At 34.7% G+C, this 15812-nt stretch overlaps 1 protein-coding gene across 2 annotated transcripts; it reads left to right on the forward strand.

The window, feature by feature from the left end:
* The first annotated feature begins 849 nt into the window (after window positions 1-849).
* Window positions 850-15567, forward strand: LOC114740663 (probable protein phosphatase 2C 11). 2 transcript variants are annotated; one of them, XM_028928858.1, is made up of 9 exons: window positions 851-1148; window positions 4006-4148; window positions 6394-6492; window positions 9152-9310; window positions 9586-9672; window positions 9901-9992; window positions 10098-10169; window positions 14805-14939; window positions 15285-15567. In XM_028928858.1, exons 1-8 carry the CDS (start codon window positions 931-933, stop codon window positions 14931-14933), a joined length of 999 nt encoding a protein of 332 aa, XP_028784691.1. In that variant the 5' UTR covers window positions 851-930; the 3' UTR covers window positions 14934-14939; window positions 15285-15567. The 2 variants fall into 2 exon arrangements, with proteins under 2 accessions (XP_028784702.1, XP_028784691.1); XM_028928869.1 differs by lacking the exon at window positions 10098-10169 and having other exon boundaries at window positions 850-1148.
* The last annotated feature ends 245 nt before the right edge of the window (window positions 15568-15812 follow it).

A 15812-nucleotide genomic window follows, 5' to 3' on the forward strand; every position in this document is an offset into this window, starting at 1 on the left:
TTGTATGGGGCCAAAAAATTAAGTACTTTAGTTAATGTAAACGTAGAAAAAAATATTGAATAGAAACTTGGTTAATTTTTTAAACAAATATATAATCGATCAAATTAAATAAGTTATAAATGTTTGCAACAAATCTTTTTTAGTTTGAAAAATTATATAAAAAATTTAAATTATAAATTTAAATGATTTATATAATTTTTCAAACTCACATAATTCATATTATGTGATGAAAAAAATAAGCATTCAAAATATTTTCTAGCCATTAAAAAAATCTTAAGTTTCAATATTTCATGAAGAATTAAAATTATATAATTCTATAATATAATCAAAATTAAAATTTTATGACATATAAAACATTTTGAAAATGCAAATGCATTAAAATTATTTTTTTATTGTATCAAAAATTATTTTTTTTAGATATAAATTTTTAACTAAGAGTTATGTTAATGAGAAATATTTTGGTTGAAACAAAAATTTAAAAGTTAAATTTAATAATCAACTAACAGTTTGATAGATAGAAATAAAATTTTAAAAATATAAAGGAGGTTTGTGTAAGATAGATTTTAATTTAAAGGAAGATTTATACATGTTTTCAACATAAAGAAAAAATTTCTGTAATTTAGATAAAATAGCAGAGTAATCAATATATTTTGCTTTATTTAAGATTATACAAATTTTAAGGCCTTTAAATGTCGTTTTTGCCAAAAACTAATCTAACGGACAAGAAGTGGTGGGTAAATTACACTTTTTTTTTTTTTTGGGTGACAAGGTAAATTGCACTTTGCAAAAAGCCAAAAACCACATGGGGGACAAAGTGAGCGAGATAAACGAGGGGACCCAAAAGAGCGCAGCAGGTCCGAAGAACAAAGCACAGCGGAAAGGCAGAAGAGTTCAAAGAAAAGGTATGCTCGCTGACACTGAAATGGCAGAATGATCACTGATACGGACCCGCCTCCTGTCCCTCCCACTGTTTCGGCCTCCACAGATTCTGCCTCACCTTCCGCCTCTTCTAGTGCCACGGATTCTTCATCCCATTCTGCCTCCGCTCTGCCTTCGGCCGATACCGATCAGGCCGGGCAGCCACCGGCACCGAAACCTGTGATCTTCTCCAAGGATAACAATTCGCTCTTCAGCGGTGGCGGCGTCAGGTGGGTCCCACTTTCCGCTACTCATGGGACGCTGAAGTCGGGTGCTTGTTTGAAATTTTCAATTTTTCAATTTCGCTTCCCACCTCTCCCCATTTTATGTTGTGCTTGATTGGGCTGCATATTGGGTTTTCGAGTTCTTATGGGAAATTATGAATATTGAGATGGAGGTCTCTTATTATGCCTGACTCTTGTTTGCATATCATGGTCATGGCATGTGGTATATGGTTGATTTTTGCAGCGCAATTCGTTTAATGTTGCCCGTTATTATTGAATTCGGTTCATGACCCGGCCATGTGTTGGTTTTTCAAGAATTTGTCAGGAATATTTTTATTATGACTATAGCACGAACCGGAGAAATTCGTTAAAATTTGTGATTAGATTGTTGAAATCAGTTGTCAGTGGTGACTAAAAAGAAAAATTTAACGGAGCCATTCGTTAGTGATGGTTTCAACATGTTAGTACCCATGAATCCTTGTAACTCTGAATAAATAATTATATGATGTTTTACAAAGACCAAGCTGCCTATCAAGGGGTCAACTGCTAGTTAACAGCGACGCACACTTGAATGAGTTCCTGGGTTTGAACTCGGCGTTGATAAAAAAACCTGCCTATCAAGGGGATTGGCATTCAGGAATACTTTCCTGTGTCAAGTTTCTGTGAAGTGTGGGGGTTTTTTGTTTTTATTTCTGTTCCTCTATGTCAGAGGGGGCTCTTAAATTAGTCATCCTTTGAAAATATTGTTGATGTTAATACCCATGTCTAATGATTATTTTGCAATTGGCTGAAGCTCGTTATGATAATCATTCAATTTTTCATTTAATGATTTGATTGAGTCCCCAGTTTTCATGCCAAAAAAGTGAATGATTTAGAAATGTATGCAAATTGAGGGAGGATTTCTGATTCGCTTCTTTCAAAATATCTATTAATTATGTAGTATCTTTCAATTAAGTCACCAGTGGATGCAGACCTTTTTAAGCTATTGCGTTCAAGGGTTTTGGGAATCTTAAGGAGCAAGCAGTCTTTTTGGCAGGGTGTTTCTGCTGGCTTGTATTGTCTATAATGTTTCTCTCGGCAAATTTTCTTGAGGAAGGAACTTGGCCTCCCTCTAGCTGTCCAGTCAACAAATGGTCTTTCAAGATGAGTTATTTTGAGAATTTGAAGGGACTGTAAAGCGTTTTTGAGCTAGTGTTGCTTACTTCTTTTTTCACTTGTTTTATTAATTCTCTGGGAGCCTTGTTTGTCCCCATTTGATGTATTACATGCTTTTCCAATCAAATAGATGTTGGGCCTTCTGTGTTGCACAAAGCTTGAAGTTGAAGCCACATTGTTTTTGGCTCTGAATAGTTTGGCTTTCAATAGGTTTTATATATATATATATATATATATATATATTTATATATAGATATAGATATTGATCTTTAATTTAAAAAAAACGATTATCTTTTCCTTCCAATATTTATAGCAAGAAACCATAAGTTGATTTCTCACTTAGCGTAAACCCAAGACCACTAAAGCTAGAATTAAATTGTTCGATACCATAATTTGATGCAAACTATAGCTTGTCAAAACATATATGTTACGTTGGGATTAGTGGGGATTTGGATTTGGATTTGAACCAAATCCATGGATGCATAAAATTTTATGAATTTGGATTTGATCCAAATCCAAGAAATTTTTTTATTACAATTCGTTTAATATTTCAAATACCTAACTAGCCTAATTATTTCAAATCCACACCATCCTCGTTCAATACTACCCAAACAAGTGGATAAGCTCCGCAAGTAGGACAACTCTACATGTAGGATAACTCATTCTTATCGGTGTGGATTTTTAATACTACCCAAACAAAGGATTTTAAATACATGAATTTTAAATGTTAAATTGAAGCCCAAATCCATCTATCTAAACGGCACCTTATATCATTTCAAATGGAATGATCACATTGTGGTGATATCTTCGGTTTTCCTTTTCAATAGACATTCCACAACATCTGTTTATCAATTGTTTTTACCAAATATGTGCATAAATTGATTGTCATTTGAAATTGTTGGAAAATTGAACCTCCAAAATTTTAACTGTAAATTTTGGTTGCATAGATTTTGTTCTTACTGAATAGTATACTGATTGATGGTGTTCTTTTTCGTAATAATGTTATAATTAAAACATGATGTAAAACACTGTTCGTTGGAAAAGTTTTAGAGTAACTTTTTCTGCTTTAACAAACAGGAGCCTTGCCAGGATAATTCAATTTGGCAATACATGCGTTCATCTGGGCTTTGTAATTTGTCTGAACAGCTTCTTCTAGCTGTTGTCTACGGTTGATTTGTTTTGAACTTTTCACTGTCAGCCTAATTGTCAAATTTTCCTTTAATTAATGCTCTGACGGAATCTCCCAGCAGAAAAACTTGTGCTTAGAAGAAGCAAGTTTAGAAATAGAAACTGGTTTTTAAATTTTGGGTCCACTGCCCAAACAAAATTTGAGGGGGTTCTGAATATACTTTTGCTATTGTTATCATAGAAAATACCAGATACTGGGTATTTTTAGATGTTCTTACCCTTTTATGTGCTATTGACAAACGATTTGTCTGAAAAAGAAGGGACATCATGGCAAAATATGATGGCATGATAAATTTCTTTTTTCACCCTTTTTGATAAATGATATGTTTCTTGTTGAGAGGCTTAAGGGTTTCAATACTCAATAACAATTCCATGAGTATTATTTTACTAGGACTTTGGAAGTTCCTAAGACTGATAAAAAGCACCATGGATTTGTAGGATTGCCTTCAATATTTTGTTCACGCTGTTATTGTCCCTAAAACAATTGTGTAATAGACTAAAGTGGTCTGTCTTTTATTAGCTGTCTCTCGGGAAGTCAAAATGGAAGATTGAGCTATGGATATTCCAGCTTCAAGGGTAAAAGGACTTCAATGGAGGATTTCTATGAGACAAGGATATCAGAGGTTGATGGTCAGATGGTTGCCTTTTTTGCTGTTTTTGATGGTATGTTGAAAGTTCCTGTTTTCCAGCACACAGGCCTCATCTTTATTTTTTTTTTTTTCTAATAAAGGTAAAAAGCAGTTTGTTATCTATATGTGTTGTGATATTAGTTTTAGTATTTTGTGGCATGAAATAGAGGAAAAGTTGTTATGAAATGTTTGTGTTCCCTTCCTTGTCATCCTTGTCTTACAGCAATGTAGAACAGAGATGCAAAGAGGGATGGAAGTCAAAGACAAAAGCAGAAACAGAAAGGATGAGATGGAGATCTGAAGGGGGAAAGGGAGGAGCAGGAGAATATGAGGGATTAGACAGAATTCTGAACCAATCAAGTCTTTCTCCTAATAATTACTCCCAATACAATAGCAAAAGGCTTAATATAGGAGCATAGTGTATACAGAGATAAGAATAATAGAAGTGTAAAATACGTAAAAAATCAGAAAATATATAATTATACATTGAATAATCTATTGTGTTATCTTTAGTCACTAACTTATCAGTAATTAAAGTCTCACGTCTCTTTTCATGGTCCATTGTAGAGGTTGATAAGTTTGGCTTGAGACTGGGTTAGGAAACTTCGTGTTTTTGCTTATGATGAATTCTTACAATTCTAAAAGTTATTAAATTGAAAAAAAGGATAAAGCTCAGAAAGGTTAGGTGGATCATCTTGTGGTTTTACCTTCTGCAATTAAGATTTTAAAGATGGTCAGGGTTGGGCATTTAGCTGCAAAATAACACAGAAATATGCCAAAGCTAATTTCAAATCCTAGATCAGCCCAGAAATCCTAAACTCATAAAAGTTAGAATTTACTTATGTAAAATTAGAGAGACTATACGCCATTCTTTTCAGCTTTTATAGATTACTGGAAAATCCATCAATAATCAAGGCAGCAAACAAGTATGAAATAATAAGTCCGAGAACCTGGTTAATCTCTTAGACTGATGAACTGGTTACCTTCTACTATCAAATTTACTCGTCTTGGAATTGAAAACAATGAACCATGTGACTCAGCTCAGGCTTCAATACTTCATGCAACGTACAGAAAAATATGCATCGTTCTATGCTAAATTTGAAGGCAATGTAGCCTATATCTTACCTATATCTCTTATTCATTTCTTCCATTTCTTTTTATTCCTTTTCTTCATAATCTTATTGAGCTCATTGCTAGGGATGGCAATGGGTTTGGGTATTTTGGGTAACAGGTGATCTTCATCTGAAAAGTGTCCCCGATTTTCATAAGATGTCAATTATTGGATAAGGTGTAGATAGCAGAACTGAAATCTTATTTTAAGAAAAAAATAGGTGGATTAAGATTTAGCCTTTGGATGCCTGGTTCATCCTAAATCACTGAGCGGATATGGTACCCTCACAAAATATCTAGAATCTGTTTATTAGACGTAGTAATTAGACTATATATTATTATCCATAAGAAAATTATATTATATACTACCGAATTTATTTGCTACCTATTTATTTGTTGAGCTAATGTTCTTCATGCGTTATTAAAGGCTAAATTTGCTGATTCCTATATTATACTTTAAGCTCTAAAGAAATATCATACAGTATCATAGTCCAAGAGATATAAATTAGTAGCACCAAAAAAAAAAAAAAAAAAAACAAAACAAAACAAAAGAATGATACAAAAAACTATATAAAAATCAAATGAATCATGAATAATAGTGGTTCTTTTGAAAAATGTTTAACAAGTGGAATGGCGAAATGGGCCTGGATCCCAAAAAGGAGCTAAGCTGGTAATGTTTACAAGGAAATGCCTCCCTACACAACTATTGAGATAAGAAGATCATTAATTATAAAATTTAAATATATATTTTATATTGTATTTTGAAAAATAAGTATAATTGTTTAATATTTTTGGATATTCTGTGTCGCCATGGCTTGTGCTCAATCCTTGTAAAATCATTTAGGTACTTTAGGTACAGATATTAGAACTATACCCATTTACCAAATGTTGAATTGACTTTGGATATTGGATATTGGATATATACTTTGGATCTGGATCTAGATGTCTAAAATTTGAGTGGTTACATGCCCATTGTTCCTTCCGTTTTTTGGACCAAGCCCATTGTTCCTTCTCATGATTGTTATGTTTTACACCTTTTATTCATATCTCTACACCCTTTTTTCTTATTCTTTTTTTCCTTTTCTTTCTTTCTTCTTCTATCTGTGACGTTCGTGTTTCTACTTTTGTTTCTTTTCTGCTTACTTTTATTTATTTTTGGTTTTTATCAGGTCATGGAGGTTCTCGGACCGCTGAATACTTGAAAAAGAATCTCTTTAAGAATATAAGCAGCCATCCTGACTTTATCAAAGACACAAAGACAGCCATTGGTATGACCGTATGAGCATTTATATATTATGTTCAATAGGTGGACCTCATGAGAAGAAAAAATGAGAGAGGCAAGGCATGCCACAGTTAATGTGGTTTGTGGCAGAGTTTAGAGGAACACACCCCCCCCCCCAAAAAAAAAAAAAAAAAAACAACAACAACGACAAAAGTTTTATGGGATTATTTTGCAGTTAATTGTTGTAGCTAGTTACTGAAGGGAGAGATAGTTATGATAACTAAGTGATTTTACTACCTGCTGGGGTTGGTTATTAAGGGGTAATGATTAGATTGGCTGTTAATGGAGAATACAAGTTCTATTTGGATTGGTTGAGGCTATCAGTTCCATTCTTTTGGTAGAACCAACCCGGATGGCTAGATAATTAAGTGAATAAAAAAAAAAGCTGAAATATAATCTAGTAGAGGGTTGAGGCAAGAATCTCACTCTCAACTCACTAATAGCCGGGATAAAATCTACTAAAATTTACTTAAGCAAGGATCTCACTTAACTAGATTTAGTAGCCAAAAGGAGAATCTCCAAATTACTGAACAAATGTTTATTTCTCTCCTAAAAAGATGCAAACAGACTCAACCACTACTCCAGTCTCCCTATTTCTTCTCTGGTGCGTTAATGTGCTGACTTGGAGTCCTATCAATACTCCCTCCCTGAAGACACGACTTGCCTTGAACTGTTCCCTTATCCATTGGATTTGCCTTTGACCGATGGTTCCCATTCATTTGAATTTCTAATAAGAGCAGACTTTGAAATTGGGCAGCAGTATGGGTCCCTGGAATAACTCCCTGAAGCTTGTACTTTTTGCCATTTATCCAGAAAATCATGAACATCTCGTTCCAATTGGTTTGGGTGGTATTCAATGAAGCCAGCCATTTAATGCCCAGAACAAGATCAATTCCACTTAAAGTGAAGGGGAAATAATCTTGTTTAATAACTAAATCAGAAATTTTTACCTCTAAATCTGTGCAAATACGGTTGCATTTTACCACTCTACCATCTCCTGTTTGAACTCCAAATGAAGACGTCACACTAGTAGGAAGACACAAATCAGAAACTAATGCTTCTGATATAAAATTGTGAGTAGACCCACTATCTACTAAAATCAGAATCTCTCGGCCCATTATAGAACCTTTGAGCTTCATGGTTCCAGCATTTGCCTTCCCTACCATGACGTTAAACATAACCTCAACTTCCCCTCCATCTCCCATATCGTTGACATCTTCTTTTGAGGGTAGGATAATTTCTTCTCCTTCTTCAATGAGTTCTAGGAGAGAAAAAGAGGAGTTGCAGCGGTGCCCTGGTTTGAAAACTTCACCACAACAATAACAAAGCCCTTTCTCCTTGCAACGTTGGCGTTCAGATTCCAAGGTAGAGGAACTGGGTGATTTTGCTGATGGGTGCTGAGACAAATATGTGTTTGGGGTTGGCGGTGGAAGGAGCTTTGGAATTGCAGATGAAGATGGTTGTGCGATGCTTGTGTCTTGTGCTGGCAGGGTATAGGGAAAAAAAGTGCGAGTTACTCCTGAGGCTATGTTGGGCTTAGGCCCATTAGCATTTTGGAGCTTAGTTTCATATTCTAATGCTAAACTGGTTGCTCGATAGACAGTTCTAGGCTTATGTATACGTACATCCGCCTTCAACTCTTCCTTGAGCCCATTGATAAAGACACCTAACAAGCAATGCTCTGACCAATTCTTGACGCGTGAGGACCTGCGAGCAAATTCAGAACGATACTCCGACACCGTCCCTGTCTGTCGAATGCTACAAAGGTACTCATCTGGGTTTTGGTATTCTGGTGGTCCATAGTTTTCTTGAAGAGCCTTCACAAGTTCATCCCAATACACTACCGTGCGTTCATTGTTAACCCAAGAGAATAGATCCAGCGCGTCTCCCTCCAAGTACATTGATGCCACATCCACTTTCAAATCTTCTGGGGTGTCATAGTACCTAAAATATTTCTCTGCCTTCAATATCCAACCTCGCGGATCCCCACCGCTAAACTTGGGGAATTCAATTTTTGTGTAAGGCATTCGGCGCCTATAAGATGCTTCAGGTTCGTCCTCACTGTCAGCTTCCCAATGAGAACGATGGTTTCCTCTTCGACTTCTTTCAGATGCAGCCTCCAAATTGGCTACTCTGTTAGTTAATGCTTCAATATTTTCTAGTCGCGCAGCAATTGTGGTCAAAGGATCACTATCTCCTGCTAAAGGATTTTCAGGTGGGTTGGGAATGTGGGATGATCTAGTCTCAACCATGGCTCTGATGCCAATATGGTAGAACCCGGATGGCTAGATAATTAAGTGAATAAAAAAAAAGCTGAAATATAATCTAGTAGAGGGTTGAGGCAAGAATCTCACTCTCAACTCACTAATAGCCGGGATAAAATCTATTACAATTTACTTAAGCAAGGATCTCACTTAACTAGATTTAGTAGCCAAAAGGAGAATCTCCAAATTACTGAACAAATGTTTATTTCTCTCCTAAAAAGATGCAAACAGACTCAACCACTACTCCAGTCTCCCTATTTCTTCTCTGGTGCGTTAATGTGCTGACTTGGAGTCCTATCATCTTTCCATGCTGTTTTGCTACCTGGGCTGTCTTGAAGAAGAAACATGTTTTCTTTTTAATATTTTTTTTCCTTATTGCAGTTGAAGCATTTAAACAGACAGATGTTGATTACCTGAAGGAGGAAAAGGGTTATCATAGAGATGCTGGATCCACTGCATCAACAGCTGTATTGGTGGGGGATCGAATTGTTGTTGCCAATGTTGGTGATTCCAGAGTAGTTGCTTCTAGAGCTGGTTCAGGTTGGTGCCTTCTCAGTTTTTTCCTTTCATGTAGAAAGAATTCAGTTTAAATTAGGGAGAAAATATTCCTAATTTGTTGATCAGTACTGTAAACATATTGCAGTGTAATTCAAAGGTGGGTTTAGATGACTTCAGTTTCTTTAGTTTAGGATGTATGCTGTTTTATGTTATAAAATACCCAGAAAGATCAACCACGCAATTTTTTTTTTTTTTGTTCCCCCTTCCTCTTTTCCTTCCCTTTCTTTGTTATGTGAATTTTATGTGTTTTGCTGTAGCTATCCCTTTGTCAGTTGATCACAAACCTGATAGATCTGATGAACGTCAGAGAATTGAACAGGCTGGCGGATTCATCATGTGGGCAGGTATATTTGCTCTTTTGTTTTTATTTACTTTTTCTGGTTTTTTGGCTGTTACCAGTGCTCTACTAACCTGTATCTTGTCTTTCATCTATAAGTTATTGATAGTTAATGTTTGATTCTTGAGTTAGTCCAGTTAAATGACAAGAGACCTCATGTGGGTTAATTTAACGGGTTATGAACTTCTTTTCGTGGATAATACTAAATCGCTCACTCTCCTACTTATCTTCACAGGCACATGGCGGGTTGGCGGTGTTCTAGCAGTTTCCCGTGCGTTTGGTGACAAACTTCTTAAGCCATATGTTGTTGCTGATCCAGAAATTCAGGTTGTCAAAAATTATAAATTTGACCTCCCATTTGTTAAGACCTGTATTGTCGTATATATGCTATCTGCTAATTTCTTACCCTTTTTCATCACTGCTGTGGCTTAGGAAGAAGAGATTAATGGTGTAGATTTTATAATAATAGCTAGTGATGGACTTTGGAACGTCATATCAAACGAGGTTAGTTTATCTTTACACGTTTAATATTAGCCAAACCCTAAATCTCTCTTTTTTTTTTTTTTTTTTTTTGAAGGGAAAAAGAATATAGGTTGAATTTTTTGTTGGGAACTATTCCCTCTACTACCGATACTATTTATGAGACACTTAACTGAATCTTATAGATTAGGAAAATCGGTTCAAATTTGTTAATAACTTTGACTTGTTACGAAATCATCACAATATTTTAAAATTATCCATAAATAAATGGTGTGTGGGCTCTCTTTTTCTGCATTCAAAATTGAAACCTAATCCTAATTTTAACACATCAGGTTTTTGGTCCACGTGTGGGATAATGGCTTTGTTGTCCACACTAATCAGAACGTAGAAAAGAAAGAGGGTTGGTTGCATTAGTAAAATAAGGAAAGGTTTATCCCCCCCCCCCCCACAGGGGGAAGAAAGAATCATAAATGCTTCATTCGTACATTTTGTAAAGTGGCTTATACTAAGGAGCATGAAGAATTTCTAGATGTCTTATAATTAGGACTAGAGAGTATATACTTGGCTAGAATCTGTAACTGCTTCTTCATTCTTTTTCAATAAATAATCTTTTTGGGTGATATTGGAAAGAACAAATTAATCACGACATATGTCAGGTTCATCTTTTTGGTTTTTGACAATTTTCTTTGTGGTGCATAATTCTGGGCTATTTTTATTGCATCATCCATCTCAAGAAGAATTTAGTGGCTAGACATCTTAATTTTCCAATTATGTGGAAACTTGTTTTGACTTATCAGATGCCTAGGTATTACATATATGTATTTAAAAATTTAAATTCCCTTGTTATAGAATTACTGCACCTAGATTGGAAGATTTAATACTATGTGGCGTCAAGGAGAGGTTCAATTCAAAAAGCTTAATTATTTCTAGCATATCCTTGAACAATAGGGCTCTTTGGGTTGGATGCGCTCACCCTTTAATGGAACTCAATTTGGGAGTGACAAGAATTGAACTTTGGATTACTTGCTCTGGCAAGTTGGCTTGTCAAGAGCCATTTCCGTTGACTCCTTGACATTGCGTCATAGTTTTGTGACTAAGTAGGAATATAGGCCAGTGGCTCATGTGCCGCAATGGTGCATTTGCTCCTCTTGTAACAAGGAGGATGTAGGCTCAAACCCTGGAGTGGATACGGAGAGTGTTTGTTTCCTTCCCATGGGAAACGAGTGTAAATATGCGTGGGTGTGTGGCTGTAATTGGCCCCTTTAAAAACAAAAAGATAAGTGGGAATATAAATTCCTGAACATGGTGGATGGTACACACTCCTCTCAGTCTCTTATTCCTCTCTAATTCTCCTCAGTTTCTCTTCTTCTCTTTCCCCTTTATCTCCTGTCTTCTCTACTTTTCATAATAGTGTTTGGTTCTTGGCACTAGCCATATTTGAAGCAAGATGCAAGCAAATTGAAGAACCATGGAGCCCGTTTTATATTAAACAAAAGAGTACCTGAATTATAATATATAAAAATCATGTGAAGAAAAACATTCATTTCTTTCTATTAATTCTGATTTGTAACAAGGCTAAAGCACACATTGGGTCTCTTAACTTTATAGAAGGTTTCAATTTGGCCCCTTATTTTTAAAAAGGATAATCCTTTGACCGTATAATAGTTAGGCTTAAATGATGATCTTTTTGTAACAATTATGGTTGTTTGAAAATTAAACTTAATATGTTAGCATTTTAGAATGTTTTATCAACATTTAAGATTCAATGTCATCATTTTTTGTTAACGATTTTAGGATTAGAGGACTAAAAATATACTCCTCTGGTTCTATGTATAAGTCACTTCGACCATGTTTCACACAGATTAAGAAAAACCTTAAACTTCATTGACTCTCATTTAAAATTTAACAGCTTTCTAACTTTATCTTTTTTTAATATATATTATACCCTATAAAAACAAAGTCAACATAATAATAAATGAATTGTAAGATTGTACATTTACATGAAAACTTTTATAGGGCCGAAAACTTTCTTCTCTATCTGCTCTGTAAATAGGACCAGAGAAGTACTTTTTAAAGTTAAAGAAGCAAATTGAAACTCTCTATAAAGTTAAAGGACTAAATATATACTTTAGCTTTGTAATGCAAATATGCAATAAGAATTTTTTGTGTCTAGACTCGAGCTAGTAGCTATGGCCATGTAGGCTTGTGATAGATTGGGTTGAGGTTAGAAATATGGAAGTTATTCCTACTATACAAGCAGTGCATATTATACCTTTTTTTGTCTATCATTTATCATTTCCTCCCTTGCTTCTTTTTTTTTTTTTTTTTAATTAGCTCTTATTATTGACGGCGCTATTCAAATAACTATGCATTCGCAAAGAAATCAATATACATATATGTTGTAGTAATACAATAACAATAAAGCCTTATCCTACCGGTGAAGTTGGCTACATGGAGCGCATAACGCTATTAAGCTTTATCCAAAACCAAATCTTTAGATATATTGTTAATTAAAAGATCTTGCTCGATGACTTCATTAAATGTTCTTTTAGCCTTCCTCTATTTCTTTTTAGAAGACTCCATACTGTTTGATCAACTCTTTTCATCGCCATATCCAAAGACCTTCTTTGCACGTGAACAAACCATTTCAAACGGTTTTCTATCATTTTCTCATCAAGAGTAGCCACTCTAACTTTTTTGTGTATATGTTCATTATGAATCGTATCTTTTCTTGTATGACCACATATCTATCTCAATATTCTTATTTTGACTACTGCTATTTTATGTTCATGTTGTTCTTTTAAAAGCCAACATTCACTACCATATAGCATTGCTGATCTTATAACAGTGCGATAAACTTTACTTGGACCTTATTGGGTATTTTCCAATCACAAATAACTCGTCATTTTTCTCCATTTAAACCACCTAGCTTGAATTATATAACTAACATCACCATCAATTTTACCATCTTTTTGCATAATTGGTCCTAAATATTTAAACTTTTCTACTTGTAGAATGACTTGATCTCTCAGTCTAACCTCCAAATTTGTTCTAGCTCATCTCTTATAAAAAATGTAATGCATATATTCTGCCTTGCTTCTACTCACCAAAAAAAAAAAAAAACCTTTGACTTCAATGTTCTTCTCCATGTCTCAAGTTTAACAATAATCTTTTCTTTTGATTCAGCTAACGGAACTATATCATCAGTAAAAAGCAAGCATTTAGGGCTTTCTTTTTTTATGTGCCCAGTTAGATCATCAAGGATTAGGTTTAAACAAATAAGAGCTCAAAGATGATCCCTAATATAGGTCAATCCTTATAGGAATGTCTTTTGTCTCAGTGCCTGGTGTTTTAACACTGGTTGTGACCATACATGTCTTATATGACTTTATTCTAAGTCAAACATACACTTTTCTTTTCTAAGGCTCTCTAAAGCACTTCTCTTGACACACGGTTGTAACTTTTTTCCAAATCAATAAAAATCCTATACAAATCTCTTCCGTGGCTTCAACACTTTTCTATTAACCCCCTCAGCAAATAAATCGTTTCTGTTGTCAACCTTCCTAGCATGAACTCAAGTTGGTTTTCAAAAATACAAGTCTTCAATCTCAACCTGTGTTCTATCACTTTCTCCCACAATTTCATAGTCTATCTCATGAGCTTAATCCCTCTATAGCCAGCATAGTTCTGGATATCTTTTTTATTTTTGTAAATAGGTATTAAAGCACTTTTTCTCCAATCATTAGGCATTTTTCTTAAGAGTGTAATATCCCTACATATTCTTGTAAATATGCTGTAGTAACAATAAATTATAATATAATATATGTTTATGTATAAAGGGGAATAAATACATGAAGAATAACAAATAAATCATCCCAGAATTAAAGGACGTTACGTTTAGAACTCTGGTTGTGGTAAGATACTTTATGCGTCGTCCTTTCACAGAATGTAGAGCCAGCCGATTCTCTGAACAATGACTTCCTCTTAACATTTATTGCAAATACCCTTGGCTGCCTTCTCCGCTTTTTTGCTTAATTGTCTTCATGCTTTGCCAGCTTTATGGTATGGTCAATTTTCTGTTGCATGCTACCTTGCCAGTTGCCAGTTTAAATTTGCATGCACTTCGAATTTTTCTTTTTATTCTTCTTTGTTCCAGAATAAATCATACAATGTCATAGTCAATTGTTTGTAGAGTTCAAATGTTGGACTTTGTCTACTTAAATTCTCCAAACATATATTGATTGTCTGCTAGAAGCAACTCTCAAGGGTCTTGCTTCTGAATTTATGATTCAAAATGCTAGGGACTTTTTTTTTTTTTTTTTTTGGCCCCATCAAATCTAAGAAATGCTGAATACACAACCTGTTACCTTTTGTTTGGATGGAAAGAAAATTAGGGAGGAAAGAATACTAGGAGGGAAAACTCCTTCAGAATAGTAAATTTTTTTATTATTTTAAAAAAAATTTCTTCCTAGTATTTCGTCCCTCCCACTTTCCTCCCCATCCAAACATAGCCTTATTCTTCTCAGCTGTGGTCTTTATGCATGAACTTTTTTGATTAGGCATTTGAAACGCCTTTTGCACATTTGCATCACAATGAGACGGTTTTGGTATTTTATCATGACTGAAATAAATCTGTTTGTCCCGTTCCTTTTCTTTCAGGAAGCGGTGTCTTTGGTGCAAAACATAACAGACGCAGAAGCTGCATCCAGAGAACTTATTAAAGAAGCCTACACACGAGGAAGCTCAGACAACATTACTTGTGTGGTCGTTCGATTTGATTTATCTTGAGCTTAGGTATGTGTGAATTTGAAGGCTTAATTTCGTTTGTTGCTTTTACAGAGTAATTTTGAACCTGCATGGTGCTGAACGCCTATAATTTTGTTTAAGAAATTACTTACATCAAGTTTCTTGTATTTAGTATATCAAGTTTTTCAATCACACTTAGCTATATATCCCATCTTCTTCTTTTTCTTTTTTTTTTTCCAATGTCAATTTATAGTTTAATGATAATATTTTTAAAATAGGACGTATAGCCATGTGTTTGAAAACTTGACATTATGGATATGAGAAACTTGACCTTAACTATTGTTCTTTTGTTTAAAGTGCCTGCACTAATTATAGTTCGTCTTCACATTGCAGTTTTCTGAAGTTCAAGGTGCTCCAAGCTGGAAAATGTGAAAAAGCTTGTAGGTTCATTTCTTTTTCCACTGTAACATTACTTTTCTCGGCCCCACGTTAGTTAATATAATCCTTTCACGTCTAAAATAGGATTTTCTGCTTATGATTTCCTTGATCCGTTATTTATTATATAGTGTCTGATTTCTAGTTCCCCCCTCCCTCTCTAAAAGGTTTTATGGCCAATTTGTTCATGTGATTGCTAGTGATAATGGAGAAATTGAGCGGAAAATATTTGGGTTTTTTATTGGCTTTTGTGGGTCATTATTGCCTTTAGTGCTCCATTGACCACGTGGATCATTAAGAGTTAACCAGTTATCACGTTGTTCTTAAACTAGTTGAAATTCTCGCTTGCAAAAAAAAAAAAAATTGTGGCAAATCTATTTATCGAATACTTCGGTGTTCATAGTTTGGTTTTCTTTAGTTTTCAGCTATTTCTTTAATCCCAATTAAGTGTGACCGACTGATTTGATATTATTTCAGAATGAGAAC

The sequence above is a fragment of the Neltuma alba genome, unplaced genomic scaffold, assembly GCF_004799145.2.
Source record: "Neltuma alba isolate B1F8T4 unplaced genomic scaffold, ASM479914v2 tig00000570_pilon, whole genome shotgun sequence".
Taxonomy (NCBI): Eukaryota; Viridiplantae; Streptophyta; class Magnoliopsida; order Fabales; family Fabaceae; genus Neltuma; species Neltuma alba.